This window comes from Oncorhynchus mykiss, chromosome 3 (assembly GCF_057628025.1).
Source record: "Oncorhynchus mykiss isolate SJ-2025 chromosome 3, ASM5762802v1, whole genome shotgun sequence".
Taxonomy (NCBI): domain Eukaryota; kingdom Metazoa; phylum Chordata; class Actinopteri; order Salmoniformes; family Salmonidae; genus Oncorhynchus; species Oncorhynchus mykiss.
The window spans coordinates 8,602,501-8,630,000 of NC_143024.1; the positions used below are offsets into that span (position 1 = coordinate 8,602,501).

Genomic DNA, 27,500 nt, shown 5'->3' on the forward strand with positions numbered 1-27,500 from the left:
GGAAAGATCCCATTCATTGCTGGAGTGATGTACTATGGTAATACGAAATTACCATAATACGAATCATGGAAATATTAAATTCAACCAGTAAATATGCACGGCAGAAAACCTTCTGGCGTACAGACGTCTGTGCATGGAATCATAAAAATAAAAATGTTTTAAATCATCATTAATCAAAATACATGCTGTTATTCAACACCAGCCCTTCTCGGTCCTGGCCCTCCGATGGTGGAATGAGCTTCCCCCTGAAGATATGTCCTCCGATGGTGGAATGAGCTTCCCCCTGAAGATATGCCCTCCGATGGTGGAATGAGCTTCCCCCTGAAGATATGCCCTCCGATGGTGGAATGAGCTTCCCCCTGAAGATATGCCCTCCGATGGTGGAATGAGCTTCCCCCTGAAGATATGCCCTCCGATGGTGGAATGAGCTTCCCCCCTGAAGATATGCTCTCCGATGGTGGAATGAGCTTCCCCCTGAAGATATGCCCTCCGATGGTGGAATGAGCTTCCCCCCTGAAGATATGCCCTCCGATGGTGGAATGAGCTTCCCCCTGAAGATATGCTCTCCGATGGTGGAATGAGCTTCCCCCCTGAAGATATGCCCTCCGATGGTGGAATGAGCTTCCCCCCTGAAGATATGCCCTCCGATGGTGGAATGAGCTTCCCCCTGAAGATATGCCCTCCGATGGTGGAATGAGCTTCCCCCTGAAGATATGCCCTCCGATGGTGGAATGAGCTTCCCCCCTGAAGATATGCCCTCCGATGGTGGAATGAGCTTCCCCCTGAAGATATGCCCTCCGATGGTGGAATGAGCTTCCCCCTGAAGATATGCCCTCCGATGGTGGAATGAGCTTCCCCCTGAAGATATGCCCTCCGATGGTGGAATGAGCTTCCCCCTGAAGATATGCCCTCTGATGGTGGAATGAGCTTCCCCCTGAAGATATGCCCTCCGATGGTGGAATGAGCTTCCCCCTGAAGATATGACAACAGAGTCCCTCTTCATCTTCCCCCCTGAAGATATGACAACAGAGTCCCTGTTCATCTTCCCCCTGAAGCTATGACAACAGAGTCCCTGTCCATCTTCCCCCTGAAGCTATGACAACAGAGTCCCTGTCCATCTTCCCCCTGAAGCTATGACAACAGAGTCCCTGTCCATCTTCCCCCCCTGAAGCTATGACAACAGAGTCCCTGTTTATCTTCCCCCCCTTAAGCTATGACAACAGAGTCCCTGTTCATCTTCCCCCCCTGAAGCTATGACAACAGAGTCCCTGTCCATCTTCCCCCTGAAGCTATGACAACAGAGTCCCTGTCCATCTTCCCCCTGAAGCTATGACAACAGAGTCCCTGTCCATCTTCCCCCTGAAGCTATGACAACAGAGTCCCTGTTCATCTTCCCCCTGAAGCTATGACAACAGCTGTGTTGTGTTATGTGGTCGCTGTGTTATGTTGTTGCTGTGTTATGTAGTTGCTGTGTTATGTAGTTGCTGTGTTATGTACTACGACAGTGTTATGTAGTTGCTGTGTTATGTACTACTACGGTGTTATGTAGTTGCTGTTTTATGTAGTTGCTGTGTTTCGTAGTTGTTGTGTTGTGTAGTTGCTGTGTTGTGTAGTTGCTGTGTTATGTGGTTGCTGTGTTATGTAGTTGTTGTGTTATGTGGTTGCTGTGTTATGTAGTTGTTGTGTTATGTGGTTGCTGTGTTATGTAGTTGCTGTGTTATGTGGTTGCTGTGTTATGTAGTTGCTGTGTTATGCAGTTGCTGTGTTATGTGGTTGCTGTGTTATGTGGTTGTTGTGTTATGTAGTTGCTGTGTTATGTACTACGACTGTGTTGTGTAGTTGCTGTGTTATGTAGTTGCTGTGTTATGTAGTTGCTGTGTTATGCAGTTGCTGTGTTATGTGGTTGCTGTGTTATGTGGTTGTTGTGTTATGTAGTTGCTGTGTTATGTACTACGACTGTGTTGTATAGTTGCTGTGTTATGTAGTTGCTGTGTTATGTAGTTGCTGTGTTATGTAGTTGCTGTGTTATGTAGTTGCTGTGTTATGTGGTTGCTGTGTTATGTAGTTGCTGTGTTATGTAGTTGCTGGGTTATGTAGTTGCTGTGTTATGTAGTTGCTGTGTTATGTAGTTGCTGTGTTATGTGGTTGCTGTGTTATGTAGTTGCTGTGTTATGTAGTTGCTGTGTTGTGTGGTTGCTGTGTTATGTGGTTGCTGTGTTATGTAGTTGCTGTGTTATGTAGTTGCTGTGTTATGTAGTTGCTGTGTTATGTGGTTGCTGTGTTGTGTGGTTGCTGTGTTATGTAGTTGCTGTGTTGTGTGGTTGCTGTGTTATGTAGTTGCTGTGTTATGTAGTTGCTGTGTTATGTAGTTGCTGTGTTATGTAGTTGCTGTGTTATGTACTACGACTGTGTTGTGTAGTTGCTGTGTTATGTAGTTGCTGTGTTATGTGGTTGCTGTGTTATGTACTACGACTGTGTTGTGTAATTGCTGTGTTATGTGGTTGCTGTTTTATGTAGTTGCTGTGTTGTGTAGTTGTTGTGTTATGTAGTTGCTGTGTTATGTAGTTGCTGTGTTGTGTAGTTGCTGTGTTATGTACTACGACTGTGTTATGTAGTTGCTGTGTTATGTAGTTGCTGTGTTATGTACTACGACTGCGTTGTGTAATTGCTGTGTTATGTGGTTGTCTTACCTAGCTATCTTAAGATGAATGCACTGTAGGTCGCTCTGGATAAGAGCTTCTGCTAAATGACTCAAAATGTCAAATGTCAAAGGTCAAATGTATTTAGTGAGGATGCTTAGTGAGGGTGTTGCCTCATGATTTAATGGAAAACTAATTCTCATATTATGCACTATAGTTTCGTCCAATCGAATGTATTTTTCCACCTCGATCAATCCCAGGCACTGAAATAGCCCTTTCATTTTACTTTTCAAATGCCTAAATAAGTAAATTAAGAGACAAATAAAGGGTTGTGCTCCTGGTAGCGTTGTGTTCCTGGTAGCGTTGTGCTCCTGGTAGCGTTGTGCTCCTGGTAGAGTTGTGCTCCTGGTAGCGTTGTGCTCCTGGTAGCGTTGAGTTCCTGGTAGCGTTGTGTTCCTGGTAGCGTTGTGCTCCTGGTAGCGTTGTGTTCCTGGTAGCGTTGTGCTCCTGGTAGCGTTGTGTTCCTGGTAGCGTTGTGCTCCTGGTAGCGTTGTGCTCCTGGTAGCGTTGTGCTCCTGGTAGCGTTGTGTTCCTGGTAGCGTTGTGCTCCTGGTAGCGTTGTGTTCCTGGTAGCGTTGTGCTCCTGGTAGCGTTGTGTTCCTGGTAGCGTTGTGTTCCTGGTAGCGTTGTGCTCCTGGTAGCGTTGTGTTCCTGGTAGCGTTGTGTTCCTGGTAGCGTTGTGCTCCTGGTAGCGTTGTGTTCCTGGTAGAGTTATGCTCCTGGTAGCGTTGTGTTCCTGGTAGCGTTGTGTTCCTGGTAGCGTTGTGTTCCTGGTAGCGTTGGGCTCCTGGTAGCGTTGTGCTCCTGGTAGCGTTGTGCTCCTGGTAGCGTTGTGCTCCTAGTAGCGTTGTGCTCCTGGTAACGTTGTGCTCCTGGTAGAGTTATGCTCCTGGTAGCGTTGTGTTCCTGGTAGCGTTGTGTTCCTGGTAGCGTTGTGTTCCTGGTAGCGTTGGGCTCCTTGTAGCGTTGTGCTCCTGGTAGCGTTGTGCTCCTGGTAGTGTTGTGCTCCTGGTAGAGTTGTGCTCCTAGTAGCGTTGTGCTCCTGGTAACGTTGTGCTCCTGGTAGCGTTGTGCTCCTGGTAGCGTTGTGCTCCTAGTAGCGTTGTGCTCCTAGTAGCGTTGTGCTCCTGGTAGCGTTGTGCTCCTGGTAGCGTTGTGCTCCTGGTAGAGTTGTGCTCCTGGTAGAGTTGTGCTCCTAGTAGCGTTGTGCTCCTGGTAACGTTGTGCTCCTGGTAGCGTTGTGCTCCTGGTAGCGTTGTGCTCCTAGTAGCGTTGTGCTCCTAGTAGCGTTGTGCTCCTGGTAGCGTTGTGCTCCTGGTAGCGTTGTGCTCCTGGTAGCGTTGTGCTCCTAGTAGCGTTGTGCTCCTAGTAGCGTTGTGCTCCTAGTAGCGTTGTGCTCCTGGTAGCATTGTGCTCCTGGTAGCGTTGTGCTCCTAGTAGCGTTGTGCTCCTAGTAGCGTTGAGCTCCTAGTAGCGTTGTGCTCCTAGTAGCGTTGTGCTCCTGGTAGCGTTGTGCTCCTAGTAGCGTTGTGCTCCTGGTAGCGTTGTGCTCCTAGTAGCGTTGTGCTCCTGGTAGCGTTGTGCTCCTAGGGAAGCTTAATTTCATAGCCTGTCAAGGCCAGTGCATAGCTGGCCACCAGCTTTCAGGTTGAGTACAGATGTGCCCAGATGTCTCTGGAACATGGACTGCATCTGTAATCACACCCTATTCCCTATATAGCGCACTACATTAGACCAGGGCCCATATTGCTCTGGTCAAAAAGTAGTGCACTATATAGGGAATAGATGCACCCATGGGCTACATTTGAAATGGCACCCTATTCCCTATATAGTGCACTACTTAGCGCTCACCGCTTTGGGGCTGTAGTGGGTTAGGCTGATGGATGGATGCTATCTCCATTATGATGCCAACAGAGTGCCAGACAGAGCAGCTATCTCCATTATGATGCCAACAGAGTGCCAGACAGAGCAGCTATTTCCATTATGATGCCAACAGAGTGCCAGACAGAGCAGCTATCTCCATTATGATGCCAACAGAGTGCCAGACAGAGCAGCTATTTCCATTATGATGCCAACAGAGTGCCAGACAGAGCAGCTATCTCCATTATGATGCCAACAGAGTGCCAGACAGAGCAGCTATCTCCATTATGATGCCAACAGAGTGCCAGACAGAGCAGCTATCTCCATTATGATGCCAACAGAGTGCCAGACAGAGCAGCTATCTCCATTATGATGCCAACAGAGTGCCAGACAGAGCAGCTATCTCCATTATGATGCCAACAGAGTGCCAGACAGAGCAGCTATTTCCATTATGATGCCAACAGAGTGCCAGACAGAGCAGCTATCTCCATTATGATGCCAACAGAGTGCCAGACAGGGGTACAGATGGCCCAGGAACATGAGCAGAATCCTGAAATGACACTTACTGTGGGCAACAGTAAGTGAGTCCCGTCTGACCCAGAATGGCCAATAGAGACAACATTCCAGACTCGGCCGGCTGTCTGTACCACTTGGGAAGAAGCCATGGGAATGTGCTCCCATATTGGCCAATTCAGTTAGTTTTGGGTAAAAAAAAAGACTGTAAAAATCTATAGGAATGAAGTTAAAAATGAGTTTAATTGAGGAAATCTGTTCCTAAGTATTCTCGCAAATAAAAAATAAAAACGTCATCTTGTCTCAAGGTAAGAAATACTGTTATTTTCAAATACAATCTCTTTTTGAGTTGTGGTCAATTTGCAGTGAACAAATTATTAGAACTATGTTCTAGTTCTATGTTCCCCCCCCCTGACCCAGATCAACTCAATAATTCACAGGCTGGATGCACAGTCAGGGGGAGGAGGGACCAAAGGATCTGTTTAAATTCAGTCAGGGGGAGGAGGGACCAAAGGATCTGTTTAAATTCAGTCAGGGGGAGGAGGGACCAAACAATCTGTTTAAATTCAGTCAGGGGAGAGGGACCAAAGGATCTGTTTAAATTCAGTCAGGGGAGAGGGACCAAACGATCTGTTTAAATTCAGTCAGGGGGAGGAGGAACCAAACGATCTGTTTAAATTCAGTCAGGGGGAGAGGGACCAAACAATCTGTTTAAATTCAGTCAGGGGGAGAGGGACCAAACAATCTGTTTAAATTCAGTCAGGGGGAGAGGGACCAAACAATCTGTTTAAATTCAGTCAGGGGGAGGAGGAACCAAACGATCTGTTTAAATTCAGTCAGGGGGAGAGGGACCAAACAATCTGTTTAAATTCAGTCAGGGGGAGAGGGACCAAACAATCTGTTTAAATTCAGTCAGGGGGAGAGGGACCAAACAATCTGTTTAAATTCAGTCAGGGGGGAGGGACCAAACGATCTGTTTAAATTCAGTCAGGGGGGAGGGACCAAACGATCTGTTTAAATTCAGTCAGGGGAGGAGGGACCAAACAATCTGTTTAAATTCAGTCAGGGGGAGGAGGAACCAAACGATCTGTTTAAATTCAGTCAGGGGGAGAGGGACCAAACAATCTGTTTAAATTCAGTCAGGGGGAGAGGGACCAAACAATCTGTTTAAATTCAGTCAGGGGAGAGGGACCAAACAATCTGTTTAAATTCAGTCAGGGGGAGAGGGACCAAACAATCTGTTTAAATTCAGTCAGGGGAGAGGGACCAAACAATCTGTTTAAATTCAGTCAGGGGAGAGGGACCAAACAATCTGTTTAAATTCAGTCAGGGGAGAGGGACCAAACAATCTGTTTAAATTCAGTCAGGGGGAGAGGGACCAAACAATCTGTTTAAATTCAGTCAGGGGGGGAGGGACCAAACGATCTGTTTAAATTCAGTCAGGGGAGAGGGACCAAACAATCTGTTTAAATTCAGTCAGGGGGGGAGGGACCAAACGATCTGTTTAAATTCAGTCAGGGGGGGAGGGACCAAACGATCTGTTGAAATTCAGTCAGGGGAGAGGGACCAAACAATCTGTTTAAATTCAGTCAGGGGAGAGGGACCAAACAATCTGTTTAAATTCAGTCAGGGGAGAGGGACCAAACGATCTGTTTAAATTCAGTCAGGGGGAGAGGGACCAAACAATCTGTTTAAATTCAGTCAGGGGAGAGGGACCAAACAATCTGTTTAAATTCAGTCAGGGGAGAGGGACCAAACGATCTGTTTAAATTCAGTCAGGGGGGGAGGGACCAAACGATCTGTTTAAATTCAGTCAGGGGAGAGGGACCAAACAATCTGTTTAAATTCAGTCAGGGGAGAGGGACCAAAGGATCTGTTTAAATTCAGTCAGGGGGAGGAGGGACCAAACAATCTGTTTAAATTCAGTCAGGGGAGAGGGACCAAACAATCTGTTTAAATTCAGTCAGGGGAGAGGGACCAAAGGATCTGTTTAAATTCAGTCAGGGGGAGGAGGGACCAAACAATCTGTTTAAATTCAGTCAGGGGGAGAGGGACCAAACAATCTGTTTAAATTCAGTCAGGGGGAGAGGGACCAAACAATCTGTTTAAATTCAGTCAGGGGGAGAGGGACCAAACAATCTGTTTAAATTCAGTCAGGGGAGAGGGACCAAACAATCTGTTTAAATTCAGTCAGGGGAGAGGGACCAAACAATCTGTTTAAATTCAGTCAGGGGAGAGGGACCAAACAATCTGTTTAAATTCAGTCAGGGGGGGAGGGACCAAACAATCTGTTTAAATTCAGTCAGGGGAGAGGGACCAAACGATCTGTTTAAATTCAGTCAGGGGGAGAGGGACCAAACGATCTGTTTAAATTCAGTCAGGGGAGAGGGACCAAACAATCTGTTTAAATTCAGTCAGGGGAGAGGGACCAAACAATCTGTTTAAATTCAGTCAGGGGAGAGGGACCAAACGATCTGTTTAAATTCAGTCAGGGGGAGGAGTGACCAAACGATCTGTTTAAATTCAGTCAGGGGAGAGGGACCAAACGATCTGTTTAAATTCAGTCAGGGGAGAGGGACCAAACGATCTGTTTAAATTCAGTCAGGGGAGAGGGACCAAACAATCTGTTTAAATTCAGTCAGGGGGAGAGGGACCAAACAATCTGTTTAAATTCAGTCAGGGGGAGAGGGACCAAACGATCTGTTTAAATTCAGTCAGGGGAGAGGGACCAAACAATCTGTTTAAATTCAGTCAGGGGAGGAGGGACCAAACGATCTGTTTAAATTCAGTCAGGGGGGGAGGGACCAAACGATCTGTTTAAATTCAGTCAGGGGAGAGGGACCAAACGATCTGTTTAAATTCAGTCAGGGGAGAAAGACCAAAGGATCTGTTTAAATTCAGTCAGGGGGAGAGGGACCAAACAATCTGTTTAAATTCAGTCAGGGGAGAGGGACCAAACAATCTGTTTAAATTCAGTCAGGGGGAGAGGGACCAAACAATCTGTTTAAATTCAGTCAGGGGGAGAGGGACCAAACGATCTGTTTAAATTCAGTCAGGGGGAGAGGGACCAAACAATCTGTTTAAATTCAGTCAGGGGGAGAGGGACCAAACAATCTGTTTAAATTCAGTCAGGGGGAGAGGGACCAAACAATCTGTTTAAATTCAGTCAGGGGGAGAGGGACCAAACAATCTGTTTAAATTCAGTCAGGGGAGAGGGACCAAACAATCTGTTTAAATTCAGTCAGGGGAGAGGGACCAAACAATCTGTTTAAATTCAGTCAGGGGGGGAGGGACCAAACAATCTGTTTAAATTCAGTCAGGGGAGAGGGACCAAACAATCTGTTTAAATTCAGTCAGGGGGAGGAGGACCAAACAATCTGTTTAAATTCAGTCAGGGGGAGAGGGACCAAACAATCTGTTTAAATTCAGTCAGGGGGAGAGGGACCAAACAATCTGTTTAAATTCAGTCAGGGGAGAGGGACCAAACAATCTGTTTAAATTCAGTCAGGGGGGGAGGGACCAAACAATCTGTTTAAATTCAGTCAGGGGGAGAGGGACCAAACAATCTGTTTAAATTCAGTCAGGGGAGAGGGACCAAACAATCTGTTTAAATTCAGTCAGGGGGAGAGGGACCAAACAATCTGTTTAAATTCAGTCAGGGGAGAGGGACCAAACAATCTGTTTAAATTCAGTCAGGGGAGAGGGACCAAACAATCTGTTTAAATTCAGTCAGGGGAGAGGGACCAAACAATCTGTTTAAATTCAGTCAGGGGGAGAGGGACCAAACAATCTGTTTAAATTCAGTCAGGGGGGGAGGGACCAAACGATCTGTTTAAATTCAGTCAGGGGAGAGGGACCAAACAATCTGTTTAAATTCAGTCAGGGGGGGAGGGACCAAACGATCTGTTTAAATTCAGTCAGGGGGGGAGGGACCAAACGATCTGTTGAAATTCAGTCAGGGGAGAGGGACCAAACAATCTGTTTAAATTCAGTCAGGGGAGAGGGACCAAACAATCTGTTTAAATTCAGTCAGGGGAGAGGGACCAAACGATCTGTTTAAATTCAGTCAGGGGGAGAGGGACCAAACAATCTGTTTAAATTCAGTCAGGGGAGAGGGACCAAACAATCTGTTTAAATTCAGTCAGGGGAGAGGGACCAAACGATCTGTTTAAATTCAGTCAGGGGGGGAGGGACCAAACGATCTGTTTAAATTCAGTCAGGGGAGAGGGACCAAACAATCTGTTTAAATTCAGTCAGGGGAGAGGGACCAAAGGATCTGTTTAAATTCAGTCAGGGGGAGGAGGGACCAAACAATCTGTTTAAATTCAGTCAGGGGAGAGGGACCAAACAATCTGTTTAAATTCAGTCAGGGGAGAGGGACCAAAGGATCTGTTTAAATTCAGTCAGGGGGAGGAGGGACCAAACAATCTGTTTAAATTCAGTCAGGGGGAGAGGGACCAAACAATCTGTTTAAATTCAGTCAGGGGGAGAGGGACCAAACAATCTGTTTAAATTCAGTCAGGGGGAGAGGGACCAAACAATCTGTTTAAATTCAGTCAGGGGAGAGGGACCAAACAATCTGTTTAAATTCAGTCAGGGGAGAGGGACCAAACAATCTGTTTAAATTCAGTCAGGGGAGAGGGACCAAACAATCTGTTTAAATTCAGTCAGGGGGGGAGGGACCAAACAATCTGTTTAAATTCAGTCAGGGGAGAGGGACCAAACGATCTGTTTAAATTCAGTCAGGGGGAGAGGGACCAAACGATCTGTTTAAATTCAGTCAGGGGAGAGGGACCAAACAATCTGTTTAAATTCAGTCAGGGGAGAGGGACCAAACAATCTGTTTAAATTCAGTCAGGGGAGAGGGACCAAACGATCTGTTTAAATTCAGTCAGGGGGAGGAGTGACCAAACGATCTGTTTAAATTCAGTCAGGGGAGAGGGACCAAACGATCTGTTTAAATTCAGTCAGGGGAGAGGGACCAAACGATCTGTTTAAATTCAGTCAGGGGAGAGGGACCAAACAATCTGTTTAAATTCAGTCAGGGGGAGAGGGACCAAACAATCTGTTTAAATTCAGTCAGGGGGAGAGGGACCAAACGATCTGTTTAAATTCAGTCAGGGGAGAGGGACCAAACAATCTGTTTAAATTCAGTCAGGGGAGGAGGGACCAAACGATCTGTTTAAATTCAGTCAGGGGGGGAGGGACCAAACGATCTGTTTAAATTCAGTCAGGGGAGAGGGACCAAACGATCTGTTTAAATTCAGTCAGGGGAGAAAGACCAAAGGATCTGTTTAAATTCAGTCAGGGGGAGAGGGACCAAACAATCTGTTTAAATTCAGTCAGGGGAGAGGGACCAAACAATCTGTTTAAATTCAGTCAGGGGGAGAGGGACCAAACAATCTGTTTAAATTCAGTCAGGGGGAGAGGGACCAAACGATCTGTTTAAATTCAGTCAGGGGGAGAGGGACCAAACAATCTGTTTAAATTCAGTCAGGGGGAGAGGGACCAAACAATCTGTTTAAATTCAGTCAGGGGGAGAGGGACCAAACAATCTGTTTAAATTCAGTCAGGGGGAGAGGGACCAAACAATCTGTTTAAATTCAGTCAGGGGAGAGGGACCAAACAATCTGTTTAAATTCAGTCAGGGGAGAGGGACCAAACAATCTGTTTAAATTCAGTCAGGGGGGGAGGGACCAAACAATCTGTTTAAATTCAGTCAGGGGAGAGGGACCAAACAATCTGTTTAAATTCAGTCAGGGGGAGGAGGACCAAACAATCTGTTTAAATTCAGTCAGGGGGAGAGGGACCAAACAATCTGTTTAAATTCAGTCAGGGGGAGAGGGACCAAACAATCTGTTTAAATTCAGTCAGGGGAGAGGGACCAAACAATCTGTTTAAATTCAGTCAGGGGGGGAGGGACCAAACAATCTGTTTAAATTCAGTCAGGGGAGAGGGACCAAACAATCTGTTTAAATTCAGTCAGGGGGAGGAGGGACCAAACAATCTGTTTAAATTCAGTCAGGGGGAGAGGGACCAAACAATCTGTTTAAATTCAGTCAGGGGGAGAGGGACCAAACAATCTGTTTAAATTCAGTCAGGGGAGAGGGACCAAACAATCTGTTTAAATTCAGTCAGGGGAGAGGGACCAAACGATCTGTTTAAATTCAGTCAGGGGAGAGGGACCAAACGATCTGTTTAAATTCAGTCAGGGGGAGGAGGGACCAAACAATCTGTTTAAATTCAGTCAGGGGGGGAGGGACCAAACAATCTGTTTAAATTCAGTCAGGGGGAGAGGGACCAAACAATCTGTTTAAATTCAGTCAGGGGGAGAGGGACCAAACGATCTGTTTAAATTCAGTCAGGGGAGAGGGACCAAACAATCTGTTTAAATTCAGTCAGGGGAGAGGGACCAAACAATCTGTTTAAATTCAGTCAGGGGGAGGAGGGACCAAACGATCTGTTTAAATTCAGTCAGGGGGAGAGGGACCAAACAATCTGTTTAAATTCAGTCAGGGGGAGAGGGACCAAACGATCTGTTTAAATTCAGTCAGGGGAGAGGGACCAAACAATCTGTTTAAATTCAGTCAGGGGAGAGGGACCAAACAATCTGTTTAAATTCAGTCAGGGGGAGAGGGACCAAACAATCTGTTTAAATTCAGTCAGGGGGGGAGGGACCAAACAATCTGTTTAAATTCAGTCAGGGGAGAGGGACCAAACAATCTGTTTAAATTCAGTCAGGGGGAGGAGGGACCAAACAATCTGTTTAAATTCAGTCAGGGGGAGAGGGACCAAACAATCTGTTTAAATTCAGTCAGGGGGAGAGGGACCAAACAATCTGTTTAAATTCAGTCAGGGGAGAGGGACCAAACAATCTGTTTAAATTCAGTCAGGGGAGAGGGACCAAACGATCTGTTTAAATTCAGTCAGGGGAGAGGGACCAAACGATCTGTTTAAATTCAGTCAGGGGGAGGAGGGACCAAACAATCTGTTTAAATTCAGTCAGGGGGGGAGGGACCAAACAATCTGTTTAAATTCAGTCAGGGGAGAGGGACCAAACGATCTGTTTAAATTCAGTCAGGGGAGAGGGACCAAACGATCTGTTTAAATTCAGTCAGGGGGAGGAGGGACCAAACAATCTGTTTAAATTCAGTCAGGGGGGGAGGGACCAAACAATCTGTTTAAATTCAGTCAGGGGGAGAGGGACCAAACAATCTGTTTAAATTCAGTCAGGGGGAGAGGGACCAAACGATCTGTTTAAATTCAGTCAGGGGAGAGGGACCAAACAATCTGTTTAAATTCAGTCAGGGGAGAGGGACCAAACAATCTGTTTAAATTCAGTTAGGGGGAGAGGGACCAAACAATCTGTTTAAATTCAGTCAGGGGGGGAGGGACCAAACAATCTGTTTAAATTCAGTCAGGGGAGAGGGACCAAACGATCTGTTTAAATTCAGTCAGGGGGAGAGGGACCAAACGATCTGTTTAAATTCAGTCAGGGGAGAGGGACCAAACAATCTGTTTAAATTCAGTCAGGGGAGAGGGACCAAACAATCTGTTTAAATTCAGTCAGGGGAGAGGGACCAAACGATCTGTTTAAATTCAGTCAGGGGGAGGAGTGACCAAACGATCTGTTCAAATTCAGTCAGGGGAGAGGGACCAAACGATCTGTTTAAATTCAGTCAGGGGAGAGGGACCAAACGATCTGTTTAAATTCAGTCAGGGGAGAGGGACCAAACAATCTGTTTAAATTCAGTCAGGGGGAGAGGGACCAAACGATCTGTTTAAATTCAGTCAGGGGAGAGGGACCAAACAATCTGTTTAAATTCAGTCAGGGGGGGAGGGACCAAACGATCTGTTTAAATTCAGTCAGGGGAGAGGGACCAAACAATCTGTTTAAATTAAGTCAGGGGAGGAGGGACCAAACGATCTGTTTAAATTCAGTCAGGGGGGGAGGGACCAAACGATCTGTTTAAATTCAGTCAGGGGAGAGGGACCAAACGATCTGTTTAAATTCAGTCAGGGGAGAAAGACCAAAGGATCTGTTTAAATTCAGTCAGGGGGAGAGGGACCAAACAATCTGTTTAAATTCAGTCAGGGGAGAGGGACCAAACAATCTGTTTAAATTCAGTCAGGGGGAGAGGGACCAAACAATCTGTTTAAATTCAGTCAGGGGGAGAGGGACCAAACGATCTGTTTAAATTCAGCCAGGGGGAGAGGGACCAAACAATCTGTTTAAATTCAGTCAGGGGGAGAGGGACCAAACAATCTGTTTAAATTCAGTCAGGGGGAGAGGGACCAAACAATCTGTTTAAATTCAGTCAGGGGGGGAGGGACCAAACAATCTGTTTAAATTCAGTCAGGGGAGAGGGACCAAACGATCTGTTTAAATTCAGTCAGGGGAGAAAGACCAAAGGATCTGTTTAAATTCAGTCAGGGGAGAGGGACCAAACAATCTGTTTAAATTCAGTCAGGGGAGAGGGACCAAAGGATCTGTTTAAATTCAGTCAGGGGGAGGAGGGACCAAACGATCTGTTTAAATTCAGTCAGGGGGAGAGGGACCAAACAATCTGTTTAAATTCAGTCAGGGGGAGAGGGACCAAACAATCTGTTTAAATTCAGTCAGGGGAGAGGGACCAAACAATCTGTTTAAATTCAGTCAGGGGGAGGAGGGACCAAACAATCTGTTTAAATTCAGTCAGGGGAGAGGGACCAAACGATCTGTTTAAATTCAGTCAGGGGGAGGAGGGACCAAACAATCTGTTTAAATTCAGTCAGGGGGAGGAGGGACCAAACGATCTGTTTAAATTCAGTCAGGGGAGAGGGACCAAACAATCTGTTTAAATTCAGTCAGGGGAGAGGGACCAAACGATCTGTTTAAATTCAGTCAGGGGGAGGAGGGACCAAACAATCTGTTTAAATTCAGTCAGGGGAGAGGGACCAAACGATCTGTTTAAATTCAGTCAGGGGGAGGAGGGACCAAACAATCTGTTTAAATTCAGTCAGGGGAGGAGGGACCAAACGATCTGTTTAAATTCAGTCAGGGGGAGGAGGGACCAAACGATCTGTTTAAATTCAGTCAGGGGGAGGAGGGACCAAACGATCTGTTTAAATTCAGTCAGGGGGAGGAGGGACCAAACGATCTGTTTAAATTCAGTCAGGGGGAGAGGGACCAAACAATCTGTTTAAATTCAGTCAGGGGGAGAGGGACCAAACAATCTGTTTAAATTCAGTCAGGGGAGAGGGACCAAACGATCTGTTTAAATTCAGTCAGGGGGAGAGGGACCAAACAATCTGTTTAAATTCAGTCAGGGGAGAGGGACCAAACGATCTGTTTAAATTCAGTCAGGGGGAGAGGGACCAAAGGATCTGTTTAAATTCAGTCAGGGGAGAGGGACCAAAGGATCTATTTAAATTCAGTCAGGGGGGAGGGACCAAACGATCTGTTTAAATTCAGTCAGGGGGAGGAGGGACCAAACGATCTGTTTAAATTCAGTCAGGGGGGGAGGGACCAAACGATCTGTTTAAATTCAGTCAGGGGGAGGAGGAACCAAACAATCTGTTTAAATTCAGTCAGGGGGAGAGGGACCAAACAATCTGTTTAAATTCAGTCAGGGGGGGAGGGACCAAACGATCTGTTTAAATTCAGTCAGGGGGAGGAGGGACCAAACGATCTGTTTAAATTCAGTCAGGGGGAGAGGGACCAAACGATCTGTTTAAATTCAGTCAGGGGAGAGGGACCAAACGATCTGTTTAAATTCAGTCAGGGGGGGAGGGACCAAACAATCTGTTTAAATTCAGTCAGGGGAGAGGGACCAAACAATCTGTTTAAATTCAGTCAGGGGGGGAGGGACCAAACGATCTGTTTAAATTCAGTCAGGGGAGAGGGACCAAACAATCTGTTTAAATTCAGTCAGGGGAGAGGGACCAAACGATCTGTTTAAATTCAGTCAGGGGAGAGGGACCAAACGATCTGTTTAAATTCAGTCAGGGGAGAGGGACCAAACGATCTGTTTAAATTCAGTCAGGGGGAGAGGGACCAAAGGATCTGTTTAAATTCAGTCAGGGGAGAGGGACCAAACGATCTGTTTAAATTCAGTCAGGGGAGAGGGACCAAACAATCTGTTTAAATTCAGTCAGGGGAGAGGGACCAAACGATCTGTTTAAATTCAGTCAGGGGAGAGGGACCAAACGATCTGTTTAAATTCAGTCAGGGGAGAGGGACCAAACGATCTGTTTAAATTCAGTCAGGGGGAGGAGGGACCAAACGATCTGTTTAAATTCAGTCAGGGGGAGAGGGACCAAACAATCTGTTTAAATTCAGTCAGGGGAGGAGGGACCAAACGATCTGTTTAAATTCAGTCAGGGGAGGAGGGACCAAACGATCTGTTTAAATTCAGTCAGGGGAATGTCTTCACTCCAGCAGAACCAATAAAAACCAATAACCCAACAGGTCACTGCAGATATCACCCAGGATAATATCACCCGGGATAAACTAACAAGCATCACTGTGCTCTGCTGAGCAAACAGCTTCCCTGACAACAGATGATGAAGATGATGATGATGATGGCATAATGGTTGTGTGGATACAGTGAGTAAAACGTAAAACTAGTAAACGGGCTTAATGAGATGCGTTGATCGTTAGACAGTCACACACACACACACAGTGGGAGACATATGCTGCTCGTTACTGTAGAAACTGATTGTCGTGGAGGAGGACAGGGACTTGTAAAGACCACCCTTTCTCAGGCCAGACAATAAATCCTGTATAATCTGACAGAATGGGATAATGGACCAGATGTCAGCTGGGTGATTATTACATAGCTCCACATCTATGGTATGTACATGATAGACATACAGGGATAATCTGACAGAATGGGATAATGCACCAGATGTCAGCCGGGTGATTATTACATAGCTCCACATCTACGGTATGTACATGATAGACATACAGGGATAATCTGACAGAATGGGATAATGGACCAGATGTCAGCTGGGTGATTATTACATAGCTCCACATCTACGGTATGTACATGATAGACATACAGAGATAATCTGACAGAATGGGATAATGCACCAGATGTCAGCTGGGTGATTATTACATAGCTCCACATCTACGGTATGTACATGATAGACATACAGGGATAATCTGACAGAATGGGATAATGGACCAGATGTCAGCCGGGTGATTATTACATAGCTCCACATCTACGGTATGTACATGATAGACATACACGGATAATCTGACAGAATGGGATAATGCACCAGATGTCAGCCGGGTGATTATTACATAGCTCCACATCTACGGTATGTACATGATAGACATACAGGGATAATCTGACCAAAAGCACAATTTGTTAGGTGGAAGATTACTTGACTACATGGATCATTATGGACACACTGTAAAACAACATGTTGGGACAGATACTGCTATAACAGGGAATGGTGCTGTAGTGTGTTGGGACAGATACTGCTATAACATGAAATGATGCTGTAGTGTGTTGGGACAGATACTGCTATAACAGGAAATGATGCTGTAGTGTGTTGGGACAGATACTGCTATAACAGGAAATGATGCTGTAGTGTGTTGGGACAGATACTGCTATAACAGGAAATTATGCTGTAGTGTGTTGGGACAGATACTGCTATAACAGGAAATGATGCTGTAGTGTGTGGGACAGATACTGCTATAACAGGAAATGATGCTGTAGTGTGTTGGGACAGGTACTTCTATAACAGGGAATGATGCTGTAGTGTGTTGGGACAGATACTGCTATAACAGGAAATGATGCTGTAGTGTGTTGGGACAGATACTGCTATAACAGGAAATGATGCTGTAGTGTGTTGGGATAGATACTGCTATAACAGGGAATGATGCTGTAGTGTTTTGGGACAGATACTGCTATAACAGGGAATGATGCTGTAGTGTGTTGGGACAGATACTGCTATAACAGGGAATGATGCTGTAGTGTTTTGGGACAGATACTGCTATAACAGGGAATGATGCTGTAGTGTTTTGGGACAGATACTGCTATAACAGGGAATGATGCTCTAGTGTGTTGGGACAGGTACTGCTATAACAGGGAATGATGCTCTAGTGTGTTGGGACAGATACTGCTATAACAGGGAATGATGCTCTAGTGTGTTGGGACAGATAATGCTATAACAGGGAATGATGCTGTAGTGTGTTGGGACAGATACTGCTATAACAGGGAATGATGCTGTAGTGTGTTGGGACAGGTACTGCTATAACAGGAAATTATGCTCTAGTCTGCAGGCCTGGGCAACTCCAGTCCCTGGGGACCTGATTGGTCCTAGCAAACACAACTGATTTAAACGAATTACATTTTAAACTGAAGATCAGAATGAGTTGATTATTGGATGTGTTAGCTGGGACAAAATGTGACACCAATCAGGACCGTAGTTTCCCATGGCCTGCGTGTGTTAACCTCCATGCCAGTAGAGGGCAGAGCTGAGTAGGTGTTACCTGAGTAGGTGTTACCTGGATAAACACTGGGGACAATGAGGCCAAGCTGTAAGTCAGTGTGACCTCTTCATATTCTACTGGTCAATGTCTTCAAACGCGGCAACATCCAGAACAGTAGAAACATACAGTAAACCAAGGCCTGCCACCAAAATGATGACATGTACTGAAATGTACCTGAGGGTAACTTTAAACATTTCACTGAATGATGAGATGTGTTCATAGTGTGCGAACCAAGCTAACAGAAGAGAGACTGGAGCCCTAGGGAAAACCAAGCTAACAGAGGAGAGGCTGGAGTCCCAGGTCAAACCAAGCTAACAGAGGAGAGACTGGAGGCCCAGGTCAAACCAAGCTAACAGAGGAGAGGCTGTGGAGCCCTAGGTCAAACCAAGCTAACAGAGGAGAGGCTGGAGCCCCAGATCAAACCAAGCTAACAGAGGAGAGGCTGTGGAGCCCCAGGTCCAACCAAGCTAACAGAGGAGCGACTGGAGTCCCAGGTCAAACCAAGCTAACAGAGGAGAGGCTGTGGAGCCCCAGGTCCAACCAAGCTAACAGAGGAGAGGCTGTGGAGCCCCAGGTCAAACCAAGCTAACAGAGGAGAGACTGGAGTCCCAGGTCAAACCAAGCTAACAGAGGAGAGGCTGGGGAGTCCCAGGTCAAACCAAGCTAACAGAGGAGAGACTGGAGTCCCAGGTCAAACCAAGCTAACAGAGGAGAGGCTGGAGCCCCAGGTCAAACCAAGCTAACATACGAGAGACTGGAGCCCCAGGTCAAACCAAGCTAACAGAGGAGAGGCTGGAGTCCCAGGTCAAACCAAGCTAACATACGAGAGACTGGAGCCCCAGGTCAAACCAAGCTAACAGAGGAGAGGCTGTGGAGCCCCAGGTCAAACCAAGCTAACAGAGGAGAGGCTGGAGCCCCAGGTCAAACCAAGCTAACAGAGGAGAGGCTGGAGCCCCAGGTCAAACCAAGCTAACAGAGGAGAGGCTGGAGCCCCAGGTCAAACCAAGCTAACAGAGGAGAGGCTGGAGCCCCAGGTCAAACCAAGCTAACAGAGGAGAGGCTGTGGAGCCCCAGGTCAAACCAAGCTAACAGAGGAGAGGCTGGAGCCCCAGGTCAAACCAAGCTAACAGAGGAGAAGCTGTGGAGCCCCAGGTCAAACCAAGCTAACAGAGGAGAGGCTGGAGCCCCAGGTCAAACCAAGCTAACAGAGGAGAGGCTGGAGCCACGGCCACAGCAGCTGACTGCTGTTAAGATAAATGACTCATACATCAAATTACAGACGTTCAGAAAGAGACAGCAGCAGATTACAGGACATCTGGGAAATCACACATCTCTACAATCCTCTCTGTCACCAGTCATAGAAAAAGGACTGCAGAGAATACAAAACAAACACTTTATTCTATAATTCACCATAATGCTGACAACAGGGCCAATAGGATACATTTCGCTTAGCTCTAGACTGGTCCCAGGTCTGTTGTAGACTAGTCCCAGATCTGTTGTAGCCTGGTCCCAGATCTGTTGTAGACTGGTGCCAGATCTGTTGTAGACTGGTCCCAGATCTGTTGTAGACTGGTCCCAGATCTGTTATAGACTGGTGCCAGATCTGTTGTAGACTGGTCCCAGATCTGTTGTAGACTGGTCCCAGATCTGTTGTAGACTGGTCCCAGATCTGTTGTAGCCTGGTCCCAGATCAGTTGTAGCCTGGTCCGAGAGCTGTTGTAGACTGGTCCCAGATCTGTTGTAGCCTGGTCCCAGATCTGTTGTAGCCTGGTCCCAGATTAGTTGTAGCCTGGTCCGAGATCTGTTGTAGTCTGGTCCCAGGTCTGTTGTAGACTGGTCCCAGATCTGTTGTAGCCTGGACCCAGATCTGCTCTAGCCTGGTCCCAGATCTGTTGTAGACTGGTCCCAGATCTGTTGTACACTGGTCCCAGATCTGCTCTAGACTGGTCCCAGATCTGCTCTAGACTGGTCCCAGATCTGTTGTAGCCTGGTCCCAGATCTGCTCTAGCCTGGTCCCAGATCTGTTCTAGCCTGGTCCCATATCTGCTGTAGACCGGTCCCAGGTCTGTTGTAGACTGGTCCCAGATCTGTTGTAGCCTGGACCCAGATCTGCCTAGCCTGGTCCCAGATCTGTTGTAGACTGGTCCCAGGTCAGTTGTCTTTGTGTTTTTTTTACCCCTTTTCTCCAATTGGTAGTTACAGTCTCGTCTCATCGCTGCAACTCCCGTAGGGACTCGGGAGAGGCGAAGTTTGAGAGCCGTGCTTCCTCCGAAACACAACGGTCTAACGGTCCTGGTATGGAAACTAGTCAAGACTGACACTTCAGTCTAACGGTCCTGGTATGGAAACTAGTCAAGACGGACACTTCAGTCTAACGGTCCTGGTAGTGTAAACTGACTGGTCTTTAGACAGTATTTACTCAGATTATAGAACAGCTCATCTTCATCGGCCACAGAGAAGGAGATGGGGGGGTGCAGTTCTTGGTAGCGGGCCGCGTCGTTGGCACGGTATTATCCTCAAAGCAGGCAAAGAAGGTGTTTAGTTTGTCTGGAAGCAAGACGTCGGTGTCCGTGACGTGGCTGGTTTTCAATGTACAGACAGAGGAGAGACGTTGGCTTAGAGGACATCATTAACCTCTCTCCAGTTTCACCCTGACAGGTTAGAGGACATCATTAACCTCTCTCCAGTTTCATTCTGACAGGTTAGAGGACATCATTAACCTCTCTCCAGTTTCATCCTGACAGGTTAGAGGACATCATTAACCTCTCTCCAGTTTCATCCTGACAGGTTAGAGGACATCATTAACCTCTCTCCAGTTTCAGCCTGACAGGTTAGAGGACATCATTAACCTCTCTCCAGTTTTAGCCTGACAGGTTAGAGGACATCATTAACCTCTCTCCAGTTTTAGCCTGACAGGTTAGAGGACATCATTAACCTCTCTCCAGTTTCACCCTGACAGGTTAGAGGACATCATTAACCTCTCTCCAGTTTCATTCTGACAGGTTAGAGGACATCATTAACCTCTCTCCAGTTTCACCCTGACAGGTTAGAGGACATCATTAACCTTTCTCCAGTTTCATTCTGACAGGTTAGAGGACATCATTAACCTCTCTCCAGTTTCATCCTGACAGGTTAGAGGACATCATTAACCTCTATACAGTTTCATCCTGACAGGTTAGAGGACATCATTAACCTCTCTCTCCAGTTTCATTCTGACAGGTTAGAGGACATCATTAACCTCTCTCCAGTTTCATCCTGACAGGTTAGAAGACATCATTAACCTCTCTCCAGTTTTAGCCTAACAGGCTAGAGGACATCATTAACCTCTCTCCAGTTTCATCCTGACAGGTTAGAAGACATCATTAACCTCTCTCCAGTTTTAGCCTAACAGGCTAGAGGACATCATTAACCTCTCTCCAGTTTCATTCTGACAGGTTAGAGGACATCATTAACCTCTCTCCAGTTTCATCCTGACAGGTTAGAAGACATCATTAACCTCTCTCCAGTTTTAGCCTGACAGGTTTTCTGTTTAGCTATAAGCACATTGTGCACATTCCAGGTAGTCTTTTTTGCAGTTGTTCTCCGCAAATAATCAGTTCTCACAATGAAGAAGTCTGGAGAGTTCTCAGAAACCACATTAGGACTGTAGCAATCTTCCTATAGCGGCTACAATAGGATTCTAACATGGACTGTAGCAATCTTCCTATAGCGGCTACAATAGGATGCTAACAGGGACTGTAGCAATCTTCCTATAGCGACTACAATAGGATGCTAACAGGGACTGTACACAGTGTGACTACAATAGGATGCTAACAGGGACTGTACACAGTGTGACTGCAATAGGACTCCACCAGGGACTGTACACAGTGTGACTACAATAGGACGCCACCAGGGACTGTATCAGCCCTAACAGACAATTGGTTTGATCGGCCTTTTCTTACCCGAGTCCAGCCAGGTCCGACACAAGGTTCCCCAGGGCAGCAGCTGCAGAGAGAGAAGAGAGGGAGGTCATGGTTCTGCCCGGGTGAAGGACTGGTTGATGACGTCAAGAGGTTAAAGGTCGTTGTATGCTCCAATGAGATCCATTAAAACACAAAACACGGTGTAGAGTTGGGAGTTTAATTGTTGTATATGGAGTTATTTCTACTTATGCTCCTGGAACAACACAAGGTGTGTGAACCAACAAACCCTCTTTTCACACCTGACTGATTGTTAGAGAACTGGGCGCTTCGTAAGAGGGAGGCTGTGCTGGAACGGAGAGGAGTGGAGCAGGCTGTCTCTGACTCATCATTAGACAGCAGGCTGTGTCTCTGACTCATCATTAGACAGTAGTTGTGTCTCTGACTCATCATTAGACAGCAGGCTGTGTCTCTGACTCATCATTAGACAGCAGGCTGTGTCTCTGACTCATCATTAGACAGCAGGCTGTGTCTCTGACTCATCATTAGACAGCAGGCTGTGTCTCTGACTCATCATTAGACAGCAGGCTGTGTGTCTGACATCATTAGACAGTAGGCTGTCTCTGACTCATCATTAGACAGCAGGCTGTGTCTCTGACTCATCATTAGACAGCAGGCTGTGTCTCTGACTCATCATTAGACAGCAGGCTGTGTGTCTGACATCATTAGACAGTAGGCTGTGTCTCTGACTCATCATTAGACAGCAGGCTGTGTCTCTGACTCATCATTAGGCAGCAGGCTGTGTCTCTGACTCATCATTAGGCAGCAGGCTGTGTCTCTGACTCATCATTAGACAGTAGGCTGTGTGTCTGACTCATCATTAGACAGCAAGCTGTGTCTCTGACTCATCATTAGACAGCAGGCTGAGTCTCTGACTCATCATTAGACAGTAGCTGTGTCTCTGACTCATCATTAGACAGCAGGCTGTGTCTCTGACTCATCATTAGACAGCAGGCTGTGTCTCTGACTCATCATTAGACAGCAGGCTGTGTGTCTGACATCATTAGACAGTAGGCTGTGTCTCTGACTCATCATTAGACAGCAGGCTGTGTCTCTGACTCATCATTAGACAGCAGGCTGTGTCTCTGACTCATCATTAGACAGCAGGCTGTGTCTTTGACTCATCATTAGACAGCAGGCTGTGTCTCTGACTCATCATTAGACAGCAGGCTGTGTGTCTGACATCATTAGACAGTAGGCTGTGTCTCTGACTCATCATTAGACAGCAGGATGTCTCTCTGACTCATCATTAGACAGCAGGCTGTGTCTCTGACTCATCATTAGACAGCAGGCTGTGTCTCTGACTCATCATTAGACAGCAGGCTGTGTCTCTGACTCATCATTAGACAGCAGGCTGTGTGTCTGACATCATTAGACAGTAGGCTGTGTCTCTGACTCATCATTAGACAGCAGGCTGTGTCTCTGACTCATCATTAGGCAGCAGGCTGTGTCTCTGACTCATCATTAGGCAGCAGGCTGTGTCTCTGACTCGTCATTAGACAGCAGGCTGTGTCTCGGACTCGTCATTAGACAGCAGGCTGTGTCTCTGACTCGTCATTAGACAGCAGGCTGTGTCTCTGACTCGTCATTAGACAGCAGGCCGTGTCTCTGACTCATCATTAGACAGCAGGCTATGTCTCTGACTCATCATTAGACAGTAGGCTGTGTCTCTGACTCGTCATTAGGCAGCAGGCTGTGTCTCTGACTCGTCATTAGACAGCAGGCTGTGTCTCTGACTCGTCATTAGACAGCAGGCTGTGTCTCTGACTCGTCATTAGACAGCAGGCTGTGTCTCTGACTCATCATTAGACAGCAGGCTGTGTCTCTGACTCGTCATTAGACAGCAGGCTGTGTCTCTGACTCGTCATTAGACAGCAGGCTGTGTCTCTGACTCGTCATTAGACAGCAGGCTGTGTCTCTGACTCGTCATTAGACAGCAGGCTGTGTCTCTGACTCGTCATTAGACAGAATGCACCTGAACTAATAGAGAGAAAATCATGGTAAATGAGATGCGACAGAGCCAAATGTGAATTACCGTACAGCTGGTTTGTTAATGGATTTCATCTGCTCTTCCTGCTCGTTCGATGCTGAAAACAGTTTATTTACACTTGCGTCTGTCCAGAGACTGAGACAGACAGAATCACGACCCACAGGACTGATGTGTTTTAACTGTGACTGACGTGCCTGGAACAATCATTGATCTGAATGTCATGGCAACGCAGGGTCGTTCTGGAGTCATGTAGGCTGCGAGGGACAAGGGGTCTGTTTAATGTTAACAGATACCCATGTTAACACATCAATCTATGTATTTCAATATCAAACACACACTGAACGTCACATTAGAACGGCCCATAAACAAAATTGCTGTATTGAAGATTAAGAACCAACAAAGGATCTAGAACCTTAAAAGGTTTTTTTCGGCTGTCCCCATAGGAGAACCCTTTGAAGAACCCGTTTTGGTTCCAGGCAGAACACTTTTGGTTCTAGGTATAATTTTTTAAAGTTCCATGTAGTACCCTTTATACAGAAGGTTCTATATGGAACCCAAAATAGTTATATTGCGGAACCAGGTTTCTACCTGTAACCAAACATGGTTCTCCTGTGAGGACAACCGAAGAACACTTTTGGAACCCTTTTTTCTCAGGGTGCAGATACAGTAGTCTGAACCTAAAACTACATTGTGAAGATAGTGAATCTTGATTGGAGGAGAGAGAGAGAGAGAGAGAGAGAGAGAGATAGAGAGAGAGAGAGAGAGAGAGAGAGAGAGAGAGAGAGCAGGACCAATGGAATTACAACTGTTTCAAGGACAGCTGTCTGTAACTTATTTCAGCCTCAGGGTTCTGTCCCAAATGGCACCCTATTCCCTGTATAGTGCACTACTTATAACCAGGACCCATAGGGTAGTGCACTACTTATAACCAGGACCCATAGGGTAGTGCACTACTTATAACCAGGACCCATAGGGTAGTGCACTACTTATAACCAGGGCCCATAGGGTAGTGCACTACTTATAACCAGGACCCATAGGGTAGTGCACTACTTATAACCAGGACCCATAGGGTAGTGCACTACTAATAACCAGGACCCATAGGGTAGTGCACTACTTATAACCAGGGCCCATAGGGTAGTGCACTACTTATAACCAGGGCCCATAGGGTAGTGCACTACTTATAACCAGGGCCCATAGGGTAGTGCACTACTTATAACCAGGGCCCATAGGGTAGTGCACTACTTATAACCAGGGCCCATAGGGTAGTGCACTACTTATAACCAGGACCCATAGGGTAGTGGTAATGTAGTCCGGGCTGTAACAGTACTGTAGCAGGGCTTCTGCAGGTTTTTAGGCAGCCATCCAGAGAGAGAGGGAGAGAATGTGTACTCAGACTTATTTAACAAGATCAGAGCCTAATATAAGTCCAAAACAACATCCATCATATTGAACAATTGGATAGTGAGAAGTACAATAGGTCACATGACCAGCTGGAGTTTACATAGAAAGCCTTCAACTTCAGGTTGGATTTGACTGATGATTCCAATTCATTTGTCAATTTAAAGCCGCCGACATGATTTATAATCCAATTTAGTATCCCCTGTGGACACTCAGAACTCCCCAAGAATCTTACTTCAGCATTTTGTTTCTCTGGTGTAGATGTTGTGCGGTATGTACAGTACCGTTAAGACTCTCTTAGATGTTAGTCTATCTGTTAGAAATGCAGCAGGCTTGTTTCAGAAACACAGCAGTGTGGAAATTCGATTACAGACAGACGGCAAAACTAGTGATATTCTCCTTTATCCCCTCTGGTACTTTCATAACAGGGTGAAGAAACACTGTGTTCAAAGTGAAATTCGATCAAAAGTTGTTCTCTCTTCTTCTCTCCTCCTCAGATCAGCTGACACGTTCATTTCCCTCCCCTCAGATCAGCTGACACGTCCATTTCCCTCCCCTCAGATCAGCTGACACGTCCATTTCCCTCCCCTAAGATCAGCTGACACGTCCATTTCCCTCAGATCAGCTGACACGTCCATTTCCCTCCACTCAGATCAGCTGACACGTCCATTTCCCTCCCCTCAGATCAGCTGACACGTCCATTTCCCTCCCCTCAGATCAGCTGACACGTCCATTTCCCTCAGATCAGCTGACACGTCCATTTCCCTCCACTCAGATCAGCTGACACGTCCATTTCCCTCCCCTCAGATCAGCTGACACGTCCATTTCCCTCCCCTCAGATCAGCTGACACGTCCATTTCCCTCAGATCAGCTGACACGTCCATTTCCCTCAGATCAGCTGACACGTCCATTTCCCTCAGATCAGCTGACACGTCCATTTCCCTCAGATCAGCTGACACGTCCATTTCCCTCAGATCAGCTGACACGTCCATTTCCCTCAGATCAGCTGACACGTCCATTTCCCTCAGATCAGCTGACACGTCCATTTCCCTCAGATCAGCTGACACGTCCATTTCCCTCAGATCAGCTGACACGTCCATTTCCCTCAGATCAGCTGACACGTCCATTTCCCTCAGATCAGCTGACACGTCCATTTCCCTCAGATCAGCTGACACGTCCATTTCCCTCAGATCAGCTGACACGTCCATTTCCCTTTCCTCAGATCAGCTGACACGTCCATTTCCTTCTCCTCAGATCAGCTGACACGTCCATTTCCCTCAGATCAGCTGACATGTAGAGCTCTGAACCCTGTTAGTTATAGTAGAGCTCTGGTCCCTGTTAGTTATAGTAGAGCTCTGGACCCTGTTAGTTATAGTAGAGCTCTGGGTCCAGCCTGCTGGTAGTTATAGTAGAGCTCTGGACCCTGCTAGTTATAGTAGAGCTCTGGGTCCAGCCTGCTGTTAGTTATAGTAGAGCTCTGGACCCTGCTAGTTATAGTAGAGCTCTGGGTCCAGCCTGCTGTTAGTTATAGTAGAGCTCAGGGTCCAGCCTGCTGCTAGTTATAGTAGAGCTCTGGGTCCAGCTTGCTGTTAGTTATAGTCGAGCTCAGGGTCCAGCCTGCTGCTAGTTATAGTAGAGCTCTGGACCCTGCTAGTTATAGTAGAGCTCAGGGTCCAGCCTGCTGTTAGTTATAGTAGAGCTCTGGACCCTGCTAGTTATAGTAGAGCTCAGGGTCCAGCCTGCTGTTAGTTATAGTAGAGCTCAGGGTCCAGCCTGCTGCTAGTTATAGTAGAGCTCTGGGTCCAGCTTGCTGTTAGTTATAGTAGAGCTCAGGGTCCAGCCTGCTGCTAGTTATAGTAGAGCTCTGGGTCCAGCCTGCTGTTAGTTATAGTAGAGTTCTGGGTCCAGCCTGCTGGTAGTTATAGTAGAGTTCAGGGTCCAGCCTGCTGTTAGTTATAGTAGAGTTCTGGGTCCAGCCTGCTGTTAGTTATAGTAGAGCTCTGGGTCCAGCCTGCTGCTAGTTATAGTAGAGCTCTGGACCCTGCTAGTTATAGTAGAGCTCAGGGTCCAGCCTGCTGGTAGTTATAGTAGAGCTCTGGACCCTGCTAGTTATAGTAGAGCTCTGGGTCCAGCCTGCTCTTAGTTATAGTAGAGCTCTGGACCCTGCTAGTTATAGTAGAGCTCTGGGTCCAGCCTGCTGTTAGTTATAGTAGAGCTCTGGGTCCAGCCTGCTGGTAGTTATAGTAGAGTTCTGGACCCTGTTAGTTATAGTAGAGTTCTGGACCCTGTTAGTTATAGTAGAGCCCTGGACCCTGTTAGTTATAGTAGAGTTCTGGGTCCAGCCTGCTGCTAGTTATAGTAGAGCTCAGGGTCCAGCCTGCTGTTAGTTATAGTAGGGCTCTGGACCCTGCTAGTTATAGTAGAGCTCAGGGTCCAGCCTGCTGTTAGTTATAGTAGAGCTCAGGGTCCAACCTGCTGCTAGTTATAGTAGAGCTCTGGGTCCAGCTTGCTGTTAGTTATAGTAGAGCTCAGGGTCCAGCCTGCTGTTAGTTATAGTAGAGCTCTGGGTCCAGCCTGCTGTTAGTTATAGTAGAGCT

General features: G+C 46.6%; 1 protein-coding gene across 2 annotated transcripts in view; it reads right to left on the bottom strand.

Annotated features, from left to right (window-relative positions):
• LOC149984303 (transmembrane protein 65-like) overlaps positions 1-27,500 on the bottom strand; it is a 79,702-nt gene that overhangs the window by 7,498 nt on the left and 44,704 nt on the right. For both annotated transcript variants that reach the window (XM_090230633.1, XM_090230636.1), the window contains one exon: positions 21,498-21,540. In XM_090230633.1, coding sequence (XP_090086759.1) covers positions 21,498-21,540 — 43 coding nt within the window. The remainder of the gene's footprint in view (positions 1-21,497; positions 21,541-27,500) is intronic.